The sequence below is a fragment of the Dunckerocampus dactyliophorus genome, chromosome 19 (genome assembly GCF_027744805.1).
Source record: "Dunckerocampus dactyliophorus isolate RoL2022-P2 chromosome 19, RoL_Ddac_1.1, whole genome shotgun sequence".
NCBI lineage: Eukaryota > Metazoa > Chordata > Actinopteri > Syngnathiformes > Syngnathidae > Dunckerocampus > Dunckerocampus dactyliophorus.
In genome coordinates, this window is record NC_072837.1 from 205,933 (window position 1) to 233,453 (window position 27,521).

General features: G+C 43.1%; 1 protein-coding gene across 1 annotated transcript; it reads right to left on the minus strand.

Annotated features, from left to right (window-relative positions):
- Nucleotides 1-26,633, minus strand: LOC129172485 (estrogen-related receptor gamma-like). The gene is made up of 9 exons (XM_054762252.1): nucleotides 26,535-26,633; nucleotides 21,867-22,068; nucleotides 17,302-17,547; nucleotides 17,077-17,231; nucleotides 15,260-15,376; nucleotides 9,089-9,199; nucleotides 8,843-9,019; nucleotides 6,061-6,330; nucleotides 1-1,856 (listed from the first exon to the last, which is right to left on the minus strand). The coding sequence occupies exons 2-9, from the start codon at nucleotides 21,920-21,922 to the stop codon at nucleotides 1,612-1,614; spliced, it is 1,377 nt and encodes a 458-aa protein (XP_054618227.1). The 5' UTR covers nucleotides 21,923-22,068; nucleotides 26,535-26,633; the 3' UTR covers nucleotides 1-1,611.
- Nucleotides 26,634-27,521: the final 888 nt, after the last annotated feature.

Genomic DNA, 27,521 nt, shown 5'->3' on the forward strand with positions numbered 1-27,521 from the left:
GTTTTTAAGGAAAATCCCAGTGAAATGTAAACGCTAACGATCCTAAAAGCGAGTATGTACAAAGTATGTACGCTGTGCAATGCAGTAACACAATGTGACCACAAGATGTCACAATAAAGCGGCTGCTGCGAGCCTTCTTTGTTGCACTGAAAATGGCTTCGCTTCAGTTGCATCACAGCACCACCAGGTTCCGGCCACCGTCATTACACATATCTTATACATTCTTTTATCGAACAGATGACACATTCTTTTATTAAACGGATGATCCAGTCACTTCAATCTTTAGAAGTGGAGTTCTCTCTTGGATGATGAAGCGGCGTCAGCGGCGTCTGATGACCGTCACTCCCTGCAGACTCCCTTAGGCGGCCATTCATTATAAAAAATGTATCCTACTGGGCTTTGACGGGCCTTTGTCATGCGGCTCTATAGCTCTCAATTCTCCATTTTCCATCACCTTCTTGTTGTGAGGAAAGACAACGCGGTGAGTGGAGGAGACACTTCTTTATTGCTGCCCAAATGTGCACCTGAGAAACAAACACTTCAGACATGACGGAAAAGTAAGTAGCATTATGTTTTTCATCAAACGACGCACGAATCCTTCATTCCGTGAGATTTGCCATGATTCTGCACACAAAGCACACTGCAGCAGACACACTAGCAAAAAAACAAAAAAAAATAAAGTTTCATAACGGCTACGAGGAAAAGTAGTGCACGTGAATGTCTACCGTAGAAAGGACTTTCCAGCTCATATTGGACACTAATTCAAGAACTTTATTACAATTGGACGTTTTGCTCTTTTTTGTTGTAAAATATTTGTATGCAATTAGGTTGTTTTTTTTTGTATTATTACAATGCTCACATTTTTCAGCCAAAACATGGAATTATTTTAGAGATATTGGGAGACATTATTACTTATATTTTGCATGATTAATTAGAATTATTTTATTTTAAAAACATCAAATAATGAGAATAAAAATTTGATTTAAAAATGATTCAACAGGAGCAAAATGCATTTTAATCATTTTAAAAATAAAATATTATACTAAATAAATACAAAGACTTTGTGGGACTTTTCCAATGGTCTGTTTTGTACTAATAACAGCGCTGCGGTCTACTGTAGATACCGGATGTATGTTCATTTGGATCTTCAAGTCCATTTACACGAGACGCTCTCAGTGCTGACAAGTTTGTGTATTTTTAAAAAAAAAAGTTAAGTTGAATCCAGCCTTCACAGGTAAATGAACACATTTTTCAAATAAATATCACGTTGCTTTAGTAGTTTCTTTCCCTGAAAATGTCCTCTCTAATTGTGTTTGCTGGTTTCTTGAAAGGAGGAGGAGACACTATAGTTTCCCTCCATGAAGAAATAGAATAGAATAGAATGCATCTGAGGAGGCTTCCAGAAGGACAAGATGGTGTACGAGGGTGTTCAAGTATCAGAAAAGAAGCTCTTGCGTTTGTTTGGCATGTGTCCCTCAAAGGCCGTCCTTCTGTTATTGTTCACAAGAGGGCGAGTTGCCAAGTTCCCTGTGGCATCAAACATAAAAAAAACTCAATGAAGTCAATGCCGCTTCCATCCTTGACCGCGGGGGGGTGGGGGGCGTTCCTCCCTCAGGCTTTAGCCTCCAGCAGCTCCAGGAAGAGTTTGTGCATGGGCACGCGGCCATCTTGTTTGACGCCGCAGAAGTGCTGCACGGCGCGAGCAGCCGTCTGGCGCAGGAGAGGAAGGCTCATGATCAGCTTGCCTGCCCGCCGAGGGTCCTGCGGGTGCCGGGTGGCCTCGTAGTCCTGCAGGGCCCCGTGGAGGACGTCCTGGAGTCTCTGCACCGCCTCAGGGTCCTCGATGTGCACCGAGTCTGTGAGTGGAGAAGGAGCGCAACTTCAAACTTCCAATGATTTGCAATTTTTCTAGGAAGAAAAACTAGCCGGACACTAAAAATACATTTACAGTACATAACGTTTCACTTACTCCTCCCTGAGCTACCACGTTATCGTGGTGGAGGAGTTTGCGTGTCCCGATGATCCTAGGAGCTAAGTTGTCAGGGGTTTCTATGCCCCTGGTAGGGTCACCCACGACAAACAGGTCCTAGGTGAGGGACCAGACAAAGAGTAGCTCAATAGACCTCTATGATGACAAAAAACATTGGACCACGTTTTCCCTTGCCCGGACGCGGGTCACCGGGGCCCCCCTCTGGAGCCAGGCCTGGAGGAGGGGCACGATGGCGAGCGTCTGGTGGCCGGGCCTACGCCCATGGGGCCCGGCCGGGCACAGCCCGAAGAGACAACATGGGTCCCCCCTCCATTGAGCTCACCACTCATGGGAGGGGCCAAAGGGGTCGGGTGCAGAGTGAGCTGGGTGACAGCCGAAGGCGGGGACCTTGGCGGTCCAATCCTCAGCTACAGAAACTAGCTCTAGGGACATGGAATGTCACCTCTCTGGTAGGGAAAGAGCCTGAGCTGGTGCATAAGGTTGAGAAGTTCCGGTTAAATATAGTCGGACTCACCTCAACGCACAGCAAGGGCTCTGGAACCAGTCCTCTTGAGAGGGGTTGGACCTTGTTCCACTCTGGCGTTGCCAGCAGTGAGAGGCGACGGGCAGGGGTGGCAATTCTTGTTGCGCCCCGGCTTGTGGCCGGCATGTTGGAATTTAACCCGGTGAACGAGAGGGTAGTTTCCCTCCGCCTTCGAGTGGGGGGACGGGTCCTGACTGTTGTTTGTGCTTATGCGCCAAACAGTAGTTCAGAATACCCACCTTTTTTGGAGTCTCTAGAGGAAGTACTGGAGAGTGCTCCCTCAGGCGATTTCCTTGTTCTGCTGGGGGACTTCAATACTCACGTTGGCAGCGCCAGTGAGACCTGGAGAGGCGTGATTGGGAGGAACGGCCCCCCTGATCTGAACCCGAGCGGTGCTTTGTTATTGGACTTCTGTGCTCTTCACAGATTGTCGATAACAAACACAATGTTCAAGCATAAGGGTGTCCACATGTGCACTTGGCACCAGGACACCCTAGGCCGCACTTCCATGATTGACTTTGTGGTCGTATCATCGGACTTGCGGCCATATGTTTTGGACACTCGGGTGAAGAGAGGGGCGGAGCTGTCAACTGATCACCACCTGGTGGTAAGTTGGCTCCGATGGTGGGGGAGGATGCCGGTCAGACCTGGCAGGCCCAAACGTATTGTGAGGGTCTGCTGGGAACGACTGGCAGAGTCCCCTGTCAGAAGGAGTTTCAACTCCCACCTCCGGGAGAGCTTCGACCATGTTCCGAGGGAGGTGGCGGACATTGAGTCTGAATGGGCCATGTTCCGTGCCTCTATTGTCGAGGCAGCTGATCGGAGCTGTGGCCGTAAGGTGGTTGGTGCCTGTCGTGGCGGTAATCCCAGAACCCGTTGGTGGACACCAGTGGTGAGGGATGCCGTCAAGATGAAGAAGGAGTCCTATCGGGCCTTTTTGGCTCATGGGACTCCGGAAGCAGCTGACAGGTATCGGCAGGCCAAGCGGTCTGCGGCTCTGGCAGTCACTGAGGCAAAAACTCGGACATGGGAGGAGTTCGGAGAAGCCATGGAGAACGACTTCCGGACGGCTTCGAAGAGATTCTGGACCACCATTCGGCATCTCAGGAGGGGGAAGCAGTGCACAGTCAACACCGTGTATGGTGGGGACGGTGTGCTGCTGACCTCAACTCGGGATGTTGTGGATCGGTGGAAAGAATACTTCGAAGACCTCCTCAATCCCACCGACACGTCTTCCTATGAGGAAGCAGAGCCTGGGGACTCCACAGTGGGCTCTCCTATCTCTGGGGCTGAGGTTGCTGAGGTTGTCAAAAAGCTCCTCGGTGGCAGGGCCCCGGGGGTGGATGAGATCCGCCCGGAGTTCCTTAAGGCCATGGATGCTGTAGGCATGTCTTGGTTGACACGACTCTGCAGCATCGCGTGGACATCGGGGGCAGTGCCTCTGGATTGGCAGACCGGGGTGGTGGTTCCCCTTTTTAAGAAAGGGGACCGGAGGGTGTGTTCCAACTATCGTGGAATCACACTCCTCAGCCTCCCTGGTAAGGTCTATTCAGGGGTTCTGCAGAGGAGGATCCGCCGGATAGTTGAATTTCGGATTCAGGAGGAGCAGTGTGGTTTTCGTCCTGGTCGTGGAACTGTGGACCAGCTCTACACTCTCAGCAGGGTCCTTGAGGGTGCATGGGAGTTTGCCCAACCAGTCTACATGTGTTTTGTGGACTTGGAGAAGGCATTCGACCGTGTTCCTCGAGGAATTTTGTGGGGAGTACTCCGGGAGTATGGGGTATCGGACCAGCTAATTCAAGCTGTTCGTTCCCTGTATGACCGGTGTCAGAGTTTGGTTCGCATTGCCGGCAGTAAGTCGGACCCGTTTCCAGTGAAGGTTGGACTCCGCCAGGACTGCCCTTTGTCACCAATTCTGTTAATTATTTTTATGGACAGAATTTCTAGGCGCAGCCAGGGCGTTGAGGGGTTCCGGTTTGGTGGCTGCAGGATTGAGTCTCTGCTTTTTGCAGACGATGTGGTCCTGCTGGCTTCATCAAGCCGTGAACTTCAACTTTCATTGGATCGGTTCGCATCCGAGTGCGAAGCGGCCGGGATGAGAATCAGCACCTCCAAGTCCGAGTCCATGGTTCTCGCCCGGAAAAGGGTGGAATGCCATCTCCAGGTCGGGGATGAGATCCTGCCCCAAGTGGAGGAGTTTAGGTACCTTGGGGTCTTATTCACGAGTGAGGGAAGGATGGAACGCGAGATCGATAAGAGAATTGGTGCGGCGTCTGCAGTGATGCAGACTCTACATCGGTCTGTTGTGGTGAAGAGAGAGCTAAGCCAAAAGGCAAAGCTCTCAATTTACTGGTCGATCTACGTTCCTACCCTCACCTATGGTCATGAGCTTTGGGTAATGACCGAAAGGACAAGATCGCGGGTACAAGCGGCCGAAATGAGTTTTCTCTGTAGGGTGGCTGGGCTCTCCCTTAGAGATAGGGTGAGAAGCACTGTCATCCGGGACAGACTCGGAGTAGAACCGCTGCTCCTCCGCATTGAGAGGAGCCAGATGAGGTGGCTTGGGCATCTGGTCAGGATGCCTCCTGGACGCCTCCCTGGGAGGTGTTCAGGGCAAGTCTGACCGGTAAAAGGCCTCGGGGAAGACCCAGGACACGTTGGAGAGACTATGTTTCCCAACTGGCCTGGGAACGCCTCGGGATCCGCCGGGAGGAGCTGGACGAAGTGGCCGGGGAGAGGAAAATCTGGGGATCCCTGCTTAGGCTGTTGCCCCCGTGACCCGATCTCGGATAAGCGGTAGAAGATGGATGGATGGATGGACGTTTCACTTATCACTTATTTATTGGAAAACAGTTTTTACATTTCTTGTTTATTACACACATTCTATTATTAAATAAATAATCCAATTTCTATTTCAATATTTTGGCTTGTTTATATAAAAAAGAATGAATCAAATGTTCACGGTTTCGACTTGTTTGTATAAAAAAGAACCCACACTATGTTATTGATCGAAATATTTTACTTATTTGTACTGTTATTTCAATCATTGTACTTGTTTGTATAAAATGTTTACACTGTTATTCAAATATTTGTACTAATACAAGTTTTATGATGTTCTTGTCCATGTTTTATTTGTATTTTATAGTAAAGTTTCTAGAGCAATTGAAGTATTTGCATTGTCACTTGTTGCTAGGCAAAGTTGATGGGCCACAATTATTTGTTGCCAGGCAGAATTCCTGAGAAAAGGATTAGTGCTCCTTAGCCACCTTTTTGGGTTTTTTTTGGCCACACGTGCTTAATATAGTCGCTTGGGGCAGAAGGTTACACTGCCCCCCATACAGCAGAGAACGGGACAGGGAGAGTGGCAGCAAAGTCAAACTAAAGAAATTGTTCCAAAAATAGCAGCAAAAGGTCAGTTCATTTCTACACCAGATTTGCATTGTCGCTTGTTGCTAGGCGTAATTCCAAATGTTTCATTTTCAATGGCATAGACCAGTTGAGGCTGGAGAAAGGACTGGGAGAGTCGGCCCTGTGTGTTTTGTGCTACCTGAGTTAGCGAGCGCGATGGCCTTGAGCAGCACAAACTCCTCCTTGTCCAACCCGACGCCTTTGCACTTCCTGACCAGCTGCAGGATTGCGTTGTTGAGGTTGAGCAGGCCGGCCATCTTGGACCGCTCCTCGTCCATCACGTAGTCCTCGGCGTAGACCAGCTTGTCCTCCAGCGCCAGCGAGCGGAAGACCACGCGCAGGATCAGGATCTCCATCCAGCCGCTCTGCAGGAGACTCATCTGGTCCGCCAGCGACAGCGACGGGAAGCCTGCCCGCATGCAAAGTACACTAAGTACACTAAGTCACTAAGGACACAAAGTTATACTAAGTACACTTACACTAAGTACACAAAGGTATACTCAGTACACTTACACCAAGTACACTAAGTCCCTAAGTACACTAAGTCCCTAAGTACACAGTCCTTAAGTACACAGTCACTAAGTACACAATCACTAAGTCACTAATACACTGTCACTCAGTACACTAAGTACACTAATACACTGTCACTCAGTACACTACGTCCCTAAGTACACAGTCACTAAATAGACTATGTCACTCAGTACACCAAGTCCGTAAGTACATGAAGTACACTAAGTACACAGTACTGGTGGTGGGAGAGCACCACAAAGTAGCCAGCTAGACAGCCAATGGCGGTGTCAAGCATAAGCCTGGTATGAAAGGACACACACACACACACACACACACAGAGAGAGAGGGGAGGGGGGGTAAGGTCCATCACATCCAAAAGGCCAAAAGCAAACATGCTCTCTTCAGACCCCATCAGCATCAATGTCCCCTCTAGCAGGAGACACACAGTCACCAACACCCCCTCCCAGGCTTGGAACTGAGATGCTTGAGACCACTCTTAGTGTGTGTGTGTGTGTGTGTGTGTGTGTGCCTCATATGGGGACCGTATGACCATGTGACCAGCCGCTGTTAGGACGCTACCAGGACTTTTGGTTTCATTTCATCTTCTCTTTGGGTTCCAGCCTGCTCTATTTATGCTGTCTTATTTCATCGATGCGTTCTTTTATTTGTATATACTATTCATTATACTATTTATGTCTTATTTCATCGATGCGTTCTTTTATTTGTATATACTACTCATTATACTATTTATTATACTATTTGTCTTATTTCATCGATGCGTTCTTTTGTTTGTATATACTATTCATTATACTATTTATGTCTTATTTCATCGATGCGTTTTTATTTGTATATACTACTCATTATACTATTTATTATACTATTTATGTCTTATTTCATCGATGCGTTCTTTTATTTGTATATACTACTCATTATACTACTTATTATACTATTTCTTATTTCATCGATGTGTTCTTTTATTTGTATATACTATTCATTATACTATTTATTATACTATTTCTTATTTCATCGATGTGTTCTTTTATTTGTATATACTATTCATTATACTATTTATGTCTTATTTCATCGATGCGTTCTTTTATTTGTATATACTACTCATTATACTATTTATTATACTATTTGTCTTATTTCATCGATGCGTTCTTTTATTTGTATATACTATTCATTATACTATTTATGTCTTATTTCATCGATGCGTTTTTATTTGTATATACTACTCATTATACTATTTATTATACTATTTGTCTTATTTCATCGATGCGTTCTTTTATTTGTATATACTACTCATTATACTACTTATTATACTATTTCTTATTTCATCGATGTGTTCTTTTATTTGTATATACTATTCATTATACTATTTATTATACTATTTCTTATTTCATCGATGTGTTCTTTTATTTGTATATACTATTCATTATACTATTCATGTCTTATTTCATTGATGCGTTCTTTTATTTGTATATACTACTCATTATACTATTATACTATTTATGTCTTATTTCACTGATGTGTTCTTTTATTTCTATGTACTTATTTGTATGTATTCTTGTTTTACTACTTTTTCATTTATTCTCATTTTTTCTGGACTTATGTTTTATTTATTTGTATTTTTCATCTTTTTTGTTTTTGCTCTATTACCTTATTTTCCTTTCATGTCTTATTTTGGAATGTGTGGTAGATGTATTGCTGTTGTTAAATGGTGACGTTTAAATGGTGACGTTTCACATCATCTAAAACGTCTCCAATAAAAAAGCATTTCATATTTAACATTTTTTGGCGTGTTTATGATATATATTTTTACAATAACAAAATGCATTTTTTCATGGTTGAAGCCTGGGAATTCTGCCTAGCAACAAGTGGCCAATCAGATGTGCGTCTGCTAGCTAGCTAACATTTGATTCTCGTTTACAAGTTTTCAAATTCACCTCAACTTTCTTGTTGTGTGTTTTGATGTAAAAAGAAAAGAGAGAAGTGGATGATGCTTGCGTGCTGTTAACGACAAACAATAGAGAAAAGCCCTGGGGGAGGTAACGCTGCTCTGCCAGAAGAATGGACACACTGATGAAGACACAGTTACACCGCGTCCACGCAGAAATGCAGGGACACACACATGCGCGCGCGCACACACACACACACACACACACACACACACACACGCACGGCAAAGCTTTGTTTGTATTGTAAGCAGTGCGGAGATGAGGCGTCAACAGCAGAAGAGGCGGGTGTTTCCACGGCCATGTTTTGGCTGATAAACAAAAAGCCCAACGTTGCGTGAGAGGCGAACAAATGTGAATTGAAACTCCAGGTGGCCGTCGAGTTGCGTGTCGAATTCAAGAGGAAGCCGAACCCGCAGGGCGGAGACCAGGAGGATCCCTGCCGTGCCGTCCTACCTGGTACATGCTTGGCCCAGCCGATGTTGACCACCAGCTCTCTGTCGGCCAGGTCGCACAGTGTGGTCAGAGCCTTGATGTCGCTCTCGGGCACCGTGGGGTCCGGCATGGCAAAGATGGCTTCGGGCTCGGCCAGCAGGAGCAGGGACACCACTTTGTCGTCCCCGCCCGTCCCGACTGGAAGCGAAGGATACGTCTTTTATGTGACGTCCAATGTCTAGCAAAGCATTCAAAGAGGACGCTTACATGTTTTCTTCTGCGGCAAAACGTGCTGGATGTGGACATACGGGCTGGTCTCGGCGTCCATTCTTCGCTTGTACTTCTGGCGGCCGCCTCGGACCCGATCCAGGCGCACACCTGTAGAGACATGAGCCACAAGTGAAGCACTTGGCACAGTTGGACAAACTAAACCTCTTGCTTTTTCTTTGGCTTTCTTTTATCTTTTCTGTCTTTTTCTCAAAACACATATTCACCCTAATCTAGCCCTAATCCTAATCCTAGTCATAGTCCAAACCCTAGCCAAAACACAAACCCCTGACAAAAATAACCAACCTAAGCCTGAACCCCAACTGGAGTGTAAACCAAAACAAGCCCAACCGAGTCCAAACCCAAACCAAAAACCCAAGATTAAACCCAACCCTAACCCTAACCAAAACCCTGCTGTGAACCTGAACCCTAACCTTCAACCCAAACACAAACCTGTGCTAAGACCCCAAAGGTAACCCGAGGCTGAACCCTACCTGAAATTCCAACCCCAACACCTGAGTCCTAACCCTTTCCAGAAACCTAACCCAAACCCTAGCCTAGCCCAATCTTAACCCGAACCAAGACACAAACACAAACCCAAGGCAAAAAAAAATCGACCCCAAACTTGAGCCCCAACACATGTTTTGTTCCTGGTTGACAAGGTGAGGAAGGTATTGAAGAAATGGATTCACTGCCCTGTAACCCCCCCCCCCCATTGATGTGATGAGGAAGTGTGGATTAGCCTGGGAACTTGGCAGGTGCCACATGATCATGTGTGTGGATAAGAGCTGAGGAAGCAGTGGAACTGTTTAATGTTGGAATGTGCTGACAGGACCGGGAGGTCCAGGAATAGTTTGCACGGATAACAAAACAGAAGCGCTTCTGCTAAAGCTAAAACCCATAAACACACTCTTCCTGTATTTTTTCACACTTGGGGGGGGGCTACTTTACAAGTCCCCAAATTGCACCCACAGCAGGATCACAAGCATCCCTCCACTGAACCAGGCTGAAAAACAGCTCAGCCAACCCCCACCCCCACACCGTGAGGACCAACATGTGTTCACTCCAAACAATCCCACGCTTCTCTAATTTGCTAACTTGGTGAAATAACACCAAAAGATAAGATATTTTCGTCCCCATCTTATTTTGTTTATCTTATCGTAAAAGCAACACAGAGTCTCACAAAAATGCTGGATTTTCTCATTCAATGCTATTTTCTGCTAAAAAAAAAAAAAAAAAGCTTTAGATTGTCACAGAAGTACAATATTTTGTCCCAAAAATGCTATTTTTTGTCACAAAACGCTATAGTTTTTATTTAAATAATATGCACTATAGTTCATAGATCTTTTCATGAAACTATAGTTTATTAAAAACATGCTATATATTGTCTTTTGTCACACAAATACAAAATTGTGTCTTAAAAAGACTATTGTTTTTCACAAAAATTCTATATTTTGCTGCAGAATGCATCATATTGTCACACAAACGCAATATTTTGTCCAAAAAAAAGCTATTTATGATCGATCACTTTGTCAGTGATCCCCAACCCCCGGGCCGCGGCCCAGTACCGAGCCATGGGTCATTTGGTACCGGGCTGCACAGAAAGAAAAAATAATTTCCATGATTTATTTTGAAAAGTGGCCGGATTCTCTGTTACATCCGTCTCACTTGACGCATGTCCATTGTGCGTGTGCTTTCTCTCGCCGCACAGACAGACTACTACTGTATTTTTACCATTTTTCTTTCACCTCATATTTGGTGTCAAATGCTGATACTATGTGGGAATGCATAAAGGTAAGTTTGATGACTTATTGAGTGCTAATGTGCACATTTGTCTCAAGTAAATTTATGCTAGCACACTGCCTTTTACCACACATGTCAAACAGCCATGTAATAATGATGGGTCGGCATTCAGATGTTGTTCATGTCTTCGTTTTACACAATACATAATAAATAAGATAAATTAAATCGCTATAATGTACAAAGCCACCCCCACCCTCACCCCCCACTCCCCACCCCCTAGCACGCCCCTGGTCCGCGGAAGATTTGTGGGAACACAAAACTGTCCGTGGGTCAAAAAAGGTTGGGGATCACTGCTTTATGTCATACAACATGCAGTTGACCAAAAACAAACATTGTAGTTTTTATTGAACTATACTTCACATATTTTTTCATCACAAACATGCCATATTTTGTCGTTAAATACTACAGTATATCTTGTCACAAAAATATAAAAACACAATGGTTTCTCACAAAAATGCTACAAAATGCTTGATATTGTCATAAAAGTGCTGACCAAAAATGTAATATTTTGTCTTTAAATGGTTATTTTGAAAACAAACAAAATGCCATATTTCTCACAACATTGCTGTTCAGTATCAATAAATGCTACAGTGTGCTAGAAAATGATTTATACCGGCACATAAATGCGGTATTTTGCCAAAAGTGCTACATAATTGTCACAATAAAATGCTTTTTTTCCCCCCCATAGTTGATTTTTTGAAAAACACATGTTTTCTTGAATGGCTCTATAGTATTTTGTCACCGAAATACATGATGAAAATGCTATAAATCATCATCATACTGTATAAATTCATACAGTATTTGGGTATAGTATGTTATCTTAGCTTAAGACATGAACACTACATACCATATAGGATAATATTTCTTAGGTGCTATATTTAGTCAGAACTGTACTTACTAATATTTAAATACAATATTTTATCATAAAAGGCTGTAGGTTGTCACTTAAATTCCATATATCTTCATAAAATGCTATTGTTGCTATTCTTTGGAAGGAAATCCGACTAAATGCGTGTGCAGCGTCTGCTAGAGAGGTCAAAGGTGCTGTAAAACGCAGCGTGCTTGGCTGTGTGAGAAGAGAGCATAGCATGTTTTGTGTTTTGTGTATTTTTTGCATCCTTAGCAGCACATCTCCTGACTGCGGCCCATTTAAAGCGAGCCGCGAGCCTTTTACTGCACCCTCTCCGGGGGTAGGGGGGAGCTTGGGGGCCTGGCGTTACGAGGCACAATGAAGCAAGTTACGAGCTGGCTTATGGCCGCCGTTACAAGGGCCGGTTGGCATTTCACGGAGGTCCAGGAATCCCACAAGGCATCTGGAGGTATTTACAAGAAGGACTGTGAAAGAAAAGGGGAGCAGGGAGGATGCTGGGATGCTGCTGATGCTCACGGCCTATTAAAAAGCCCAATTAAGAAAAAGCCACAGTGTGTGTGTGTGTGTGTTGACCGACAGTAAAGAAAAGCCATATAGCACAAGAAGAACAAGGAAACATTTGTGTACGTGAAGAGATGCCATTAACAACAATCAGTATTATGACACACGGACTATTCCAACTCTTGCATCTTACATTTACGCTTCTTTTATTCATTTGCAATACAAATGGATTTCACTTCACAAGATTCTTCAGCAAATTTAGTTGCTCTCAAACTCTGTTACTATTTTTATATATATTTTTATATATATATATATATATATATATATATATATAACCCCAACTAAAAACAGTAGATTTTGTCAAAGAAGTGCTCTATTTGCAAAGGACACACTATTTTGTCACAATAAAAGAAATATATTAAAAAAAACACAATCCTTTTTCCACAAAAAGGCTATATGTTGTCCTAAAAAGACTATTCTGCTAAAAAGATCATGAAAATAGTCATGACATGTAGCAAGTTGGCACGGAATGCTAGATTATGTTACAAAAATGCTACATGCCGTCACAAGATGCTACATTGAAAATTGGAATTTGAAACAAAATGCTACATGTGGTCCAACAATGATATATTTTATCATACAAATGTTATTGGAAAAACAACATCCTGTCCCAAAAGGTGCAATATTTAGTTTGTTGACATGTCCATTCACTGATACATTAATTCAATTAGAGACAGTAGATGTCATCTATAGCTCTATGACGTGTGTTCTATACTCATTTCTAGGGGTGTCCCGATCCAATCTTCAGGAGCGGAATCGGCTGCCGATCCGTTGTATTTGTGAAGATCGGATAATATCGGCTTCCGCCACGAAATCGGACCGATCTGGTTGGCGTATCACGTTGGTAACTTTGAGCCACACTTCAACATGGTAGGTGCAATAAAGTGCCTCAAAGCCGGTCACGACTCGACTCCCGCCACCCGCAAGTAGAAGAAAAGGCAACACCACCATGCCGACATGTCCGCCGTGTACCGTGGTGAAGTTAGTTTCACGTTGGACGTTGGACATCCAGCTCCGTAGCATCATGGTGCGGGGAGCTCGCACGGGAAGTGGCGCTCTGGTTTGCTTATTATAGGGACCCCACAAACACTACTAAACATGTTGAAAACCTCGGAAACTCCTCTGTTACGGAGCGTGAATGGAAGTTAGCGGGGTTGGCTTAGTTTAGCTAGTGCAGGTGTGTGTGTGTGTGTGTGTATGTGTGTGTGCGTGTGTGTTTTTACGATGTAGTGTTTTACTGCTTGAATGGAAGGAGCATTGTTCAATGCCCACTGACTACGTGCAGGTTCTTAGTGGAAAAAAGACAAGAGCCACGTTTATTCTGGCACCCTGCGCGTATCAACCGTCAATTGCCATTCTCAACACACACAACACATTCCGGTTTTCAAAATAAGAGTGCTCTTTGTCACATTTGTCTAATTGTGTGAACAAAATAAGGGTGTCATGAAAATATCTTACATGAATAACGTGATTGGAATTCCATCTGTGACTGCATCTTCCTTAATCCCAAGCACGGCATTACAGTTTGTTGAAGGTTTAGTAGCAATACTGCATGTGCTGAGGCTGACATCCCAGTAGAAAGGTTAGCTAAGCTACATCCATTTCTCAATGACTGGACTAAATGGACCAATCATGGATTGCATCAATAAATGGAAGGATTTTTGCATTTTATTCACTAACACAAGTAGCACACACTCTATGCTGGTCAAATAAATGGAAAAGGGAAAAAACTCAATTCTAAAAAAATACAACAGAAAAAACGGAATTTGGGAACAAATAAAAGGGATTTCATAAGAGTTTGTTTAAAAAAAAAAGTCATATATTCAAATCACACCTCAAATTGGTCTATAACCATGTCAAATCATTAGTTCTACCTTAAAAGTATTTTGCACACCCATTTGTTCCCGTTTTATCTTTTATTGGATCTTTTATTGGATTAGGCTGATTGACTCCCAGAGGTTTGTTCCAAATCCAAACAATATTGTTGGTCAGAAACAGTAAATTCAGCAATACTGTGCTTGTATTGTGTTTAATGCTTTGAAGAGATATTTTCACAAACAGGTTCAATTCCACTCACTCATGTTTGGAAAAAAAAGATTATTAAGAAAAAAAACATTTGTACCGGATCGGATCGGGTCGGAAAGACTATTAAAAAAAATCGGATCGGATTGGAAACCACAAAATGTGAATCGGGACACCCCTACTCATTTCTACTACCTTTTGTGTGAAATCCTACAAGAGAAGAGTTAAACTTTCACTTGAATGAATGACCTCCCCCATAATGTAATCAATATATCAGAAAAGAATTGTCCTGCACCTGTAAGACCGTTTCTCCTCCCCGTCTACAGCACTGACTGCCAGCACCTTCCATACAGTACATCTTCTCCTTATGTTCTATTATCATCTGCTGGCCTCACACAACGTGTATGAGTGCTGCCTACAGTAGGACGTCGCTCATGGTTTCCTTTTTGAGTCACTTCTAAATCGGGACAACAATATGTCAGCAGACACACACACACATGCACACGCACACTGTGGAATGTGCACGTCTATCCTTGGACCACCAAGCAGAGAGATAAAATAAAATGCTATATTCCAGGTTTTGGAAAAAGGTCACCATGAGTGTGGAAGATATTGTTGTTCTCATACAATCACATGCACAAGCACACACACAAGCATGTTTAGCCGTGTTACGTTTGACAACTAACAGTTTCTCCAGGCGCTCTGGTTTCATGAGGAGCTACAAGGAACAATCCTTCCTCCATCTTGGAGGCCTGACCTGCTGACAACATTTTGGCTGCTTTAAATAAAAAACACATGTGTGTGTGTGTGGGTGTGTGTGTGTGGGTGTGGGTGTGTGTGTGTATATATATATATATATATATATATATATATATATATATATATATTTTTTTTTTTTTTTTTTTAAGACCCACCTTCCCTCAGCATGCCCACAGCCAAACACTTGACAAATCGACATGCCTGGCACGACTTCCTCCTCCGCTTGGTGATCTCACATTCATTGGACCCCGGGCAGCTGTACTCAATGTTACCTGAAGGACAAAGAGCAATTATTCAGAGTTTATTTTTGAACAGCTGTGGCTGTAGGCAACTTACACAATGCAGCAGCTGTTACAACATTTATTCTGTTGCTGCTGCTCATAAATGACCGTGTGATCAAAAAGATACCGTTTCCTTCTTTCCACTTTCTCATGCACTCCAAATCATTATTATATATACTCCTTCCCATTAATGCCACATTTTTATTGCCTTGTTGTTGTTTTTTTGAAATATGGTCAAGAACCTTGAAAAACACTTGAATGTGCTTGTAAAAAATGTACTTCAGTAAACTAATACAGAAGTATTTGTTCAATATGGATTAGTTTTATATGCGTCATTACATAAGTTGAATTCAAACAGTGAAACTGGTATATCACATCAATTCACTAGAAATATTTCAATGTTACAAACACATATTCATATACTGTACATATATTTGACATTTCTATTCACATCTTCAGCTAATATCAACTCCAAATTAAGTATTCAGTAACAAAATTCTGTACAAAAAGTAAACTTAGTATCTCAGAAAACGTCTACTAGAATGTGTTGTATTAAAATGCGTATTAAAAATGTCTTATTGCTAAACAGTTTTTAGACATCTAATTTGAGACCCGAAAAGGGTCAATTCTATGAAAATGTTTTATATATGTGTTGTTTTATTAACATCCTTATTATCACAACATAACACACACACATCCTGTTCAGTGAAAAATAAGCTCCTAAATAAAAACCCAGTTATTGTTATTTTTAGATTGTTAGCCACCAGAAGAGATTTGTGCATCTGCTTTATTGTCATTATACTCACGACATTGCAGACACAAATTAGCGCATCAGCTCTTAGACAAAAGTAGAAAACATTGGAAAGATGGGATGACAGCATTGTATACCTTAGAGTGTCAAACACTCTCCACACTCTTCTTCTCTTTTGGATTGGCTTTTAACTAGCAGCCCAACCCCAGAATCACAGCTCAAAGCACAGACCATACTCCTAAATAAAAATATGTACAAATGCTCCTCTAGTTTCGCCATGCAAGTTGGAGGGGTATTGAGATAAGTGGGTTGCACACAAAGTGCCTTATGAGCATACAGGTACATGCTGTCCCACAATGCCTTTGAGAATTCTCCTCAAAATGTAAATAAATAAAGTAACCTTGCTTATTGGAGTCAGTCAAATATTAGTTTCCTGGAGTTCCCTGCCTGACAGGGTGTGAAAAAACAAGCCCTCTTAAGAGGCGTTTGGCTGGAGCTGCTGACGCTCTTGAGCTGCCACGTTGGATCAGAACCAGGAAGTAACGGCTAAGTCTTGCACAAGCTCTGACAGACGTTCACCCTGTAGCCCTTTTCCGGAGGAGCCAATGTCTTCAACATGTGGCCTTCAAGGAGTGTGTGAATGCATCCTGATCCATGTGAAGGCTAAACTTGCAACATGTTGACAGTACACACGTCCAACCAACGTCAGCTGTTTGCAAACAGGAGCTCACGTACACGCTGTCAGCCTGCAGACAGGAAGCCGTAAGCCGACTGTCCATTAGCGCTTGTTTACACCAAAACAAAGCGCGCCGCTCGTAAAATGGGTTTACATCATCACGCCAGTGAGCATTGTCGGCCCGTCCGCCGTTAACACCACGGCTAAGTTTAAACACCCGAGCGTGTTCATGTGTGTAGGCATGTCACGTGTGGAACATCTCACCCTGGATGGTTCTTTTGAAGAAGGCCTTGCAGGCTTCGCACGAGGCCACGCCATAGTGGTAGCCCGACGCCACGTCGCCGCACACCAGACACAGACGCTTGGCCACGGAGCCCAGGAGGAATTCACATTTCACTTGGGCTTCCTCCACAAACCTCCTAAACATGGACGTGAATGTCAAAAGTAGGAGTCACAACATTATCATGTGACACATGTTACAGTACCAACCTGTTGGTTCCTCCGTTGTGAGCCGACCTCGGTGTGCGCCCATAAAGACCCGGTGAGTCCAGCTCATTGCTGTGACTGTGGCCCTTAATGAGGGGTCCGTAGCTGCAGTTGGTGTCCGAGGAAGAGCTCCCAGGACTGGGCTGAGCCGGGCTGGCATCTCCCTGGGAGCTGGGGCTGGAGGGCTCCCGCTTTATGGAGGAGGTACAGGTGGGGTCCAGGACCCTCACGGACATCCTGCCCAGATCTCTGTAAAAGATGGAAGAAATGTTTGTATTTACAAAGTATATTCATATTAGAGATATCATATCTTTCTTTTTTAAACCGATACCGATAACGTTCTCCTTCTCAAGACCGATATCCTTTTTTATATCTACTTCTTTTATTTAGATGGAAGTGTGGTTTGTGCACACCTGGACGTAAGAAGAAATTAGGATTTGTTGATTAGTCCCAATGAAATATCATGACATGACTTCTATCAGGAAAACCCGAGTATAGAGGGGGAGGAGCCACCTGGCGTGGCCCAGCAAGGTGCACTGTATTCAGGCACACACTCTGAGCAGCCGGCGTGACGCTACGGAGGTCTCTGACAAACCTTTTGTACTTTTCAAACACCGCGGCGCTGGTGTTTCAGGTGGCTGATAAGGTTTTTTGTGTGTCCACGGGTTGTTTTCCCCTCATGGCGGAGCATTTAGTACAACTAGCACACAAAATGTCTTCCTTGGGAAGTGAATGTTTGTTTACGAGTGAGCTCAGGGAAAGTTACGTCAGGCCATTAACATCACAGGCAGGAGAAAAAATGAGCGCTTGATTTGCTCACCCACATAGTATGGGTAATCTCGCCTCATTTTAAAATTATTAGTTATCGCCGCTATTTTTAATGTCATTGGTTTTACTGGTATGACATAATTCTTTTTTACCTGCCCAATCATTTTCAGCCCGATAATTATCGTGCACCTCTAATTAATAAACAAGTCAAAAATATGGAGACACTTTCTCATTTTGCTGAATGACAAGGCATCTCCATACTTTGACTGGTACTATATTTATCCATGCACTCATCCTAAACCAGCCGTGTGTGATTTCCCACATGATGCAAACCTGCTGCCCATCACACTGCTTTGTTTTTGAAAGGAACAATCAAATGTAGTCAAATAGTCCGACCACAAATGGTCTGTACTGTGGCGTCTGGCGTTCATGTGTGTGGAAGTCAAAATAAATAGCCACCAACACCGTTCACGTGATTGGGAACATGTCAAACACTCAAACACACACAAACACACACACAAAAAGCATGTGTCTTCATAAACACCCTGACACACTTTGGCATGCAACTCTGTGCCGCCAAGCTAAATTTAAAAAACTCCAACATGGACACACACACACACACACACACACACACACACACACACACACACGTGTGTTTCCTGTCATGTAAATCACACCTCTGTGGTCTCAAGAGTCATTTACTTGGCAAAGTGTGTGGTTCCTTTTAACCGCTGCCTGAGTAAATCACGGCCATGCGCCACTGACGCCTCTAGAAGCCCACAAAGATGGACGTGCACACACGCACACATGAACACCTACAGATCTAAAGGCAGAGGGGTATTAAAAAGTCTTCATAAGGAGGAAATGTGAGGACAATTGGAAGGAAAAGCATATTCATGATGGTTGTTTAGCTTCAATGATGCACTTTGCTTTAAGGCAGTGCTTACCAAACTTAGGGACACAAAAGGGGTTGCTGGTCAACTTTTATGGGGCCCAAAGTAAAATGCCATGAAATATTTTACTGATCATTAAGCAGGAATGCAATTTCTAGACAAAAAACTGCTGTAGTACATACTGTATGTTTGGGCCACTATCTACTCTGGTTTAGAGGTTATTATACGAGGTGTGTTGATGTTGATCACATTCTTCCATATGAGGGCATCGTCCACAGCCAGCTCTTGCACAGTGCAAGACCATCAGCCAGTACATCTACAAAGAGATCTTGGAGCGTTTGCGTCTTTCAGTGCATGAGAAGAGGTGAGGGCTGCGGCAGGCCAACTTGTGGCTGCTCACAACGACCTGAGGCTCCAACACTTCGTGGCCGAGAAGAACATCACTGTGCTGGGGCAACCTCCCTACCCACCCAACCTGACTCTGTGTGATTTGTTTTGTTTTCCTCTTTCCCAAGCTCAAGATGGTCATCAAGGGGACCCGTTTTCAAGACATGGATGACATCAAGATGGCCTTGATGACGACGCCGTGAAGGATCCTGAAGAATCCTTCCAGGAATGCATGAAGGCGATGCAGAGAAGGCTGGCAAAGTGCATCAGACTCCAGGGGGATTACTTTGAAGGGGAAAACTGGTAGTTTGTAGCTTTTCTGACACACCTTGTATTCAATGATAATAATATTATCACATTTCTTAATTTTAGATCATTAGCAGCAATATTTGTACTATTATTATTATTATTATTGTTTACATAGAAAAACATAGATCTATGATTCGATTCGATTCAACGGTTACATTTGTTGACGTAGCCCTTAATATGCCATTATAAAATAAAGAAGCCCAATTCTATAAAAGTGGTTCTTAGAGTATTTTCAGGTGTAAAAGAGGACCTCGCATGCCCAAGCATGCTGTCAGGCAGGGATCCCCACCCACCGGGCCGTGGGAAGCGTTCAGGCGCAATACGTTAAATACTCCTAACACCTAACCCTAACCCTAACCCTAACCCTAACCCTAACCCTAACCCAGGAGACGATCGATGCCACCGCATCTCTCAATTGTCTAACAACAAATGTCCCATGTTAAGCTAATTCTCCTTTTTCCATCCACTTGGAGCCCATAAAGTAGCAGCAAGGTCAAGACATTACAGCCCCCCTTTGAAACTGCCTCACTGGCAACCTTTTGCGATCAATCACGGGCGTCCATATTGCCTTGTCAAGTGTACGACAGGTGCGGAGTGAGATGTACTTGAAGATATCCATCATTATAATGCATCACATGGAGGAATGAGGGTTGTCTCTCCTAATGAGATAGTATTAAGGGTGACCATGTGACAGTCACTCCTTGACAGATGACTCATGCAAAAATGCACGCGGGCAGAAATCAAACACTTTGCAGCGTCTCCCTCCTCTTGTTTCCCCGTATCCAAAACAAGGAAGCGAGGGCGGAGCTGAGGGCGCAGCAGCAAAGGCGGGAGCAACCCGTTGAATCGTTAACCTGCACGTGAGAGGAGGCAACACTCACTTTCTAACGAGCACAGTCACAAAAGACACAATGAGCCCCGCCGGACGAGGGAGGAAGGAAAGGAGATAAAAGAAAAAAGGAGGGCGAAGTGAAAGGCTCCCAAAATCAGCACCTGAGGATGAGTTATTCCTAATGAGGCAGCAGGAGATGATCAAGGGGGATCAGTGGTACCTCCAGCCAGGCCTAAGAGCCTTTAGTCAGGCTGATGAGCTTGGAGCTGCAGGGAACATGGATAGCATGCCATACTGGGGGGTGCTATAAGGGGGTTATCTAGGGTCGTCACTGCCCTTTCTCCCACTCTTGATGCCGTATTCCTGATGTCACTACCAATCAGCTATCCTGTACATCACATGCTGCTCTTTTGGGTCTTCTTGGTCCAAATAGTTACGCAACAGCTAACCAATTATAATACTTATAGCGTAACAATAACAGCATAGCAATTTGGTCAGAAGTCTTTTCTTGGCATTGGTGTGGAAAAACTGATAATAAATATATAAATATTAGAAGGCATCACATGTGGAAGTATGAGTATTTTACCTTCCACCAACACCACATTATAAATGAATAATAATAATAATAATAATAATAATATACACACACATTTCACATCTCATGACAAAAATCACATCTTTTGCTGAGAGTTGGGACAGATTTATTATATTTGTATATCTAATTTTATATTTAGTCATTTTGTTATTATTATTATATATAACTGACAGTCGTAGCAGTAGTAGATGTATTGTATTTTTTATTTGAACATAGCTTTTTAAAATATACTTCTGGATTTGAAAATTGTTTATTATTATTTATACTTTAGCATTCACCATTTAAAAAAAAAATGACAGTCCATGTTCTCTCTCTATAGAAGGAATAAAAAAGCCAATCAAACAGCTGCCATTGGCTTTCTATTCCCACCCACGGCAGGGACTGGTTTCCCCAGCTATTCACCATCACCATCAACAAACAAGCAGGCTGCGCAACTGTGAAAGCAACACAAATAAAACCTAACTTCAAGGACAGCCAGACAAGCATTCTCCCACTTTGCACCCATTTTGTAGCAAACAGGATGCGAAGGGGGGCGTATATTAGCATTTTCCAATTGAAACCATGTTATTTTTTTAAACTTTGTAGAAAAAGAAAAAGAAATCATGTTAGTGATACAACAAAATGCACCCGAAATTGTCAGTTTTTTTTTCCAGTTTGGCGCAAACTGCAATGTAGCAACATCACCACCAGGTAGAGCCTCTGGTGCTACTCGCAACGCATCCATTATGGATGATCAGAGGGATACATCGTTGTCGTCTACCATCATGGGGGTCATTGTACTCACTGTGTGTCCGGGTGGTAGGTGAAGCACTCAGGGAGGTAGAGGTCGACTAAATCCATGGGGCGCTTATGCTACCATGCTCTGGCTATGTGCTGAAAAGGTCTTCTTTGCTCTCTACTGGACTTTCCTCTCACTTCTTCTCATCATCTATACAACTTCTTCTTCTCCTCCTCCTCCGCTGTGCTGTGACTCTCCAGCTGGGTGCCTGAGCAAAGACAGCTCTCGTCAAGGTCCGGCCACACGATTTGAGCGGCCTCCCCCCCTCCTCCTCCTCGACGCCGGGCCAGCGACCGATTGGCTCTCGGCTGAGCCAATGGGAGCCGGCAGGTGGATCAAGGCAAAAGGAGGACGACGATGACGTTCACCATGTGATCTAGAAGATCATATTCCTAACTGTACTTCTACTTGAGAGAAAATAGTCCAGTTATGTCACATAAAATGATAGAAGATATTGTGCTTATTATGTAATTCATTTTTTTGTTCATAATAGATCATTATTTTTTTCTGTCTCTATAGTTTTTTTTTTCTCTTTTCCGTTATATTTTTTATTAGTGGTATTATTTATTCTTGATTTTTGTTGTCATTTTTGGTAAAGTTATAAAGAAGTGATAGACAACCACAATGTAACTCGCTGAACGATTACCCAATATTAAGTGCACGATATATTTTTTTTTCCAAACTGATACAGATACCAATACCAATATCTACTTCTATATCAGATAGTAATAATACTAATAATAATAATAATGATAAAAGACTTTGCTGGAAAATGCTATAAAAAAAAGCTACATGTTGCCATCATCAGTGTCATCTTTTCAGCACAAAAATCAGGCAACATAAGGACACGGGCTGTTTTGTAAAGCAGGCTTGAAGTGACTTACAGCCAGTGCAGTACTTTGAGCTAATCAGCTATGGCGATGTGCCTAATGTGATGCTTTCCCATCCACACACATACACGCAAACCGAGAGGCGCAGTAAGTCGCGCTTGGCATAAACACAAAACAAAAAAAAGGCTAAAAGCTGCAGACAATGAATGCTAAAGCAACAATTGGATGTTTTTCCTACCCTGAAATGTAAAAAACCCCACAACCAGCTGTCAATACTGAATGTATACACTGGCACAGTATTAACCAAGTTAAACAATTGAATACATGTTTTTATCATGCCGTGCAATAACAAGCATGCAACTCCACATTTTGTAAGATATTTCCTTTTTAGACATTTTTGTTGTTTCTATTTTTTGCATAAAACCCTGCAAGACTATGGCGATGCAGGCTTTTCAAATACAGTTACAGTACCAAACAATGTAACATGTACATGAAATAAAATTGAAAAATGTGATGGAAGTGTGCACATTCAGCTTTAATTTAAGTGGTTTCCCAAAAAAATGGCATATACCACTGAGCAATTAGCGTAATTTCCCATGTATAAGCCGCTTTGAATCATGTACAGTGAAGCAGCTAATTTATGGCTTAAAAACTACACTTCCCCTGATGCTTGGAGCGCAGCTTCAGGAAGTAGTGACTGCAAGCTAATATCACATATTGAAGTCTTATGCAGTCATCTCCGTCACATCTTAAGTAAGTTTGGTCAGAACACCTAAAGCTTCCAATTGGACTGCTCAGACCGCCAACCGTACAATCTCATCAACAGGTCTCCAAAGGCTGGACCACTGCGTGATGGAGAGGATAGCTCAAGCTAAATAGCTAATTTGCCTCAAGGCAAAAGTGACTCCAAGAGCAACAGCGAAAGGGAGAGAGATTGATAAAGTGTGTGACGAAGGAATTGTGAGGTTGTTCAATTGTGACGCTGAAGACGACGACTTTAGTGGTTTTAGTTCACAGGAGTAGGAGGACGGCAAGGAATGACTTTTCTGGTAGGCTACTGTTGAACTAGCAAGTTACACGCATGGCTCGACACTATTTGGAAAAAAGCATTTATGTCATCAAAAGTTTAAAAAAAATCTTTCCTTGTAATATCGTTCTGTGCTCCAAATATCCCATGTGACAACGTGGACACCTGCGGCTTATAGACAGGTGTGGCCTATATATATGAACAAATCTTTTTTCTTTGAAAATTTAGTGGGTGTGGCTTACACACCACTGCGCTCTATAGTCCAAAAAAGATTTTATACAATTTTGTCCAACTAATTTTGAGTTAAAACAGCTTCATGAAGTGAATAATCTGGTGCATGAGGACTACTATTAATTGTTAGCAGTTAGTTGCAAGTTAATTGAAATGTTTCAATATTTCCCATCACCACTACCATGTGCTGTTGGACCTGGTGGAGCTGACTCAATACGCCCACACGGTGTTCCAAACATGCAGAAGTTCCGCAATTTAGTGTCGCCCACCTCCCGAGTATACGCGTTTCAAATTTGGTAGCAATCCATCAAAGTCTATAGGAGGAGCTTGGTTATTTGGAAGATCGCAGAGAAATAGCCAAAAGGACCCTAAAGCTCCATTTGGATAGCATTTCTTGGAAAAGTGCATGAATTACAAATCTTTTTGCATGTTACTGATGTAAACACAAGCTCCCCGAAGCAGCATATCTCGTCTGTGTAATCTACTAAAGTTTAGGTCCAACTCACAGCCATCTGTCAATTAGAGAAAGTGAGGCAAAGAGTCTTACAGTGTGTGCAAACATCACTGTCTCACTGCACTAACACACACACACACACTTGAGGGGTTCCCAGAAGGCAGCCACAGCAGAGAAATGATAGAGTGAGACATAGCAAAAATAAAAGTATACATAAGTCAAGCCCATGAGTTACAGTCGGCTGATGCATGGCAAGGTTACTTGATGATTGGTGAAATGATGATCCATTTTGTTGTATTGATCACATATGTGTTGTGGAGGGGTCAAATGTCACGCAGACCAAAACAAAAAAAAAAAAAAAAAATTCCTAAATTCCTAATTTTGCAAGAAACATATAGAACACGTCTGGTACTTGTTTTACACTCCACTAGATCAGTGTTGTCCCCTGGTGGTTGGATGTTGAATGTACGGGGAAGTGAATGCAATTGTCTTCTCCATTATTCAGGTTTATCATCGGCCTCCAACTGGGATGCAATAAACTTTGCATAAAAGCAATTTCCGCCGACTCATTTGTCAGTTTATTTTTCATTCATTTTGATGATTGAGCATTTTAATTCAGTGGGGCTATAAATGGGATAACTATTTTAAGTGCTTTACACTGGAGATGCAATTCATTCGCATTTCACTGTGTAAGCTGATGATAACACACAATTACACACACACACACACACTCCACATATTCACGTGCAGGAAACACACACGGCCAATCTCATTTCTACCTCCACAGGTGGTCTGTTTATCCCTGCGTGCCTCTCAGCCTGTCTGTGATGAATAAAACCTCCATAATAATATCAGGTACGCCAGCACAATCTATCCATCCATTTTCTATACCACTTCTCCTCATTAGGGTCGCGGGGGCATGCTGGAGCCTATCCCAGCTGACTTCGGGCGACAGGCCAGGTACACCCTGGACTGGTCGCCAGCCAATCGCAGGGCACATATAGACAAACAACCATTCACACTCACATTCATACCTATGGACAATTTAGAGTCGTCAATTAACCTCACCTGCATGTTTTTGGGAATGTGGAAGGAAGCCGGAGTACCCGGAGAAAACCCACGCGCACACGGGGAGAACATGCAAACTCCACACAGAAATGCCCCAAGGGAGAATCGAACCCAGGTCTTCCCAATCTCCAGGCTGTTACTGTGTTGGCCAACGTGCTAACTACTAGACCACCGTGCGCTAGACCACCCCAGCACAATCTAATACGCTCCAATTGAAAGTCTGATAATAACCGTCTGGTGGGAGGTATTGATTAAACAATACATTGTTTATTGCGGTTGTGGAGTGGCATGCTGAAGGGCAAAGTACACATACTTAAGAAAAGAAATGATAAACTACAAGATTCAGATCATGGATTGGATGACATACAGTACTTCCACGGCTTGTTTAGTCTGCGGTGGACAAAAAAGAAAGCTACATTCTTTGCTGACCTTTTGATCCCGCTCATGTACAAAATACCACAGAATGGACGTCAAGTTTTGGACAGGTGTGATACTACAAGTGTGCACGTCTGAGGGCGCTCACAGAGGTCCAAGGAATGCTCAGGTGGTTTGTGTGACACTTGAACAATTAGAGGGAACACTGCCAGTATTGCATTTACATTTGAGCAATTTTATAGCTGTGATTCTTCTTTTGCTGCTTTTTACACTCAAAAGATAAACACAAAAAGACATCTCCTTCAGGGGCACCCAATTTCATAATAGTGTACTATGTTTCAAGGTCAAAGAATGGTTGAAAAGGTGAATACATTTGCATAATTATCTCAGCCAAAAGCTAAAGGTTTCACATGTGATGTCTTGGAGGTCTTGAACACAGCATGAAAACAGTGCTGACAAGGAAGAAGGAAGCTTCTAGAAGGCTTAAAAGCTAATGGATGCCAAAGATGATGAGGATATAATATGTAGATTTGTATTAAATAAACCATGTTACTAGGGCCTATGTTGTTTGAATTCTACTATTTCCTATTTTTCATTATTTTCTATTTCACTTAAAACATTTGCAGAATGTCTATAACACGCACATACAGTGACACAGCGGACGAGAAAAGAAGACAAGATGAGCTCACCTGGGAGCAGAGTGAACCTCGCCTACATCACCTGCATGATCTCTCCTCCCCGATCCCAACGTTTGGACAATGCCACAACAATAAGACACGAACCACAAGTAAATATTCACTACTAGCAGGTCCATCTTGCTGTCTTAGGTTGTCATACTTACTGTCACTTTCATCCACCGGACGCCTGCTCCACATCTGCAGTCAAGTCTCAAGGACAAACGCTCTCCTCGCCTCGGGGCTCTGTGGCTCAGTGATGCAGCAGACACACACACACACACAAACGCCTTCCTTCCCTCCCTCCCTCCCTCCCATCCAAGTTGACCTACGTGCCTGCCTTGCTACGCTCACAAGAGAGTCCTGAGAGTGTCAGACAGGAGAAAGTGTGTCTGGGAAGAGAAGAGCGGAGAGGAGGGAGGAAAGGGCTCCCTGGAAGAAGGGAGGGAGGGAGAACAGAAGGATGAAGGACAAGCAAGGCTCCCATATTCCCATAAAGAGGAGACAAGAAAGACAGGCAGCAAGGGAAGGGACAAGAGAGGAAGAGGATAAGGGAGGGAAATGATCGACATGAAAGAAACATGACAATGATGGAGTGTTGGAAAGCTAAAGAACAAAGGAAAGAAAATAATGGGAAAGGGAGAAGATGACGAGTGAGGACTGAGGGGAGAGAATGGGAGCAGGAAAAATGAAGCCCGAAAAGATAATAGAGGATGAAAAATAAATGTAGGATTCTAGAGAATACACTCTAGGAATTTAAAATCATTTCATTTTGCCTTGAACTTAGCAAATTTGTTTTTCTTTATTTTCCTCAAGCAGCTGCTTCTCCCCTGAAGGTCTTCTGGCATCTGACATTTTGAAAACCACTGTGGAGTAAAGGAGGAGTAAAAGGAAGGGAAGGTGATGTGGGAGGATGGTACACCAATAGGAAAAGGATGGGCAAGACTTGATTTAAAAGTAACAAAAATACTAATAATAATAAGGAAAACTCTTAGCAACATG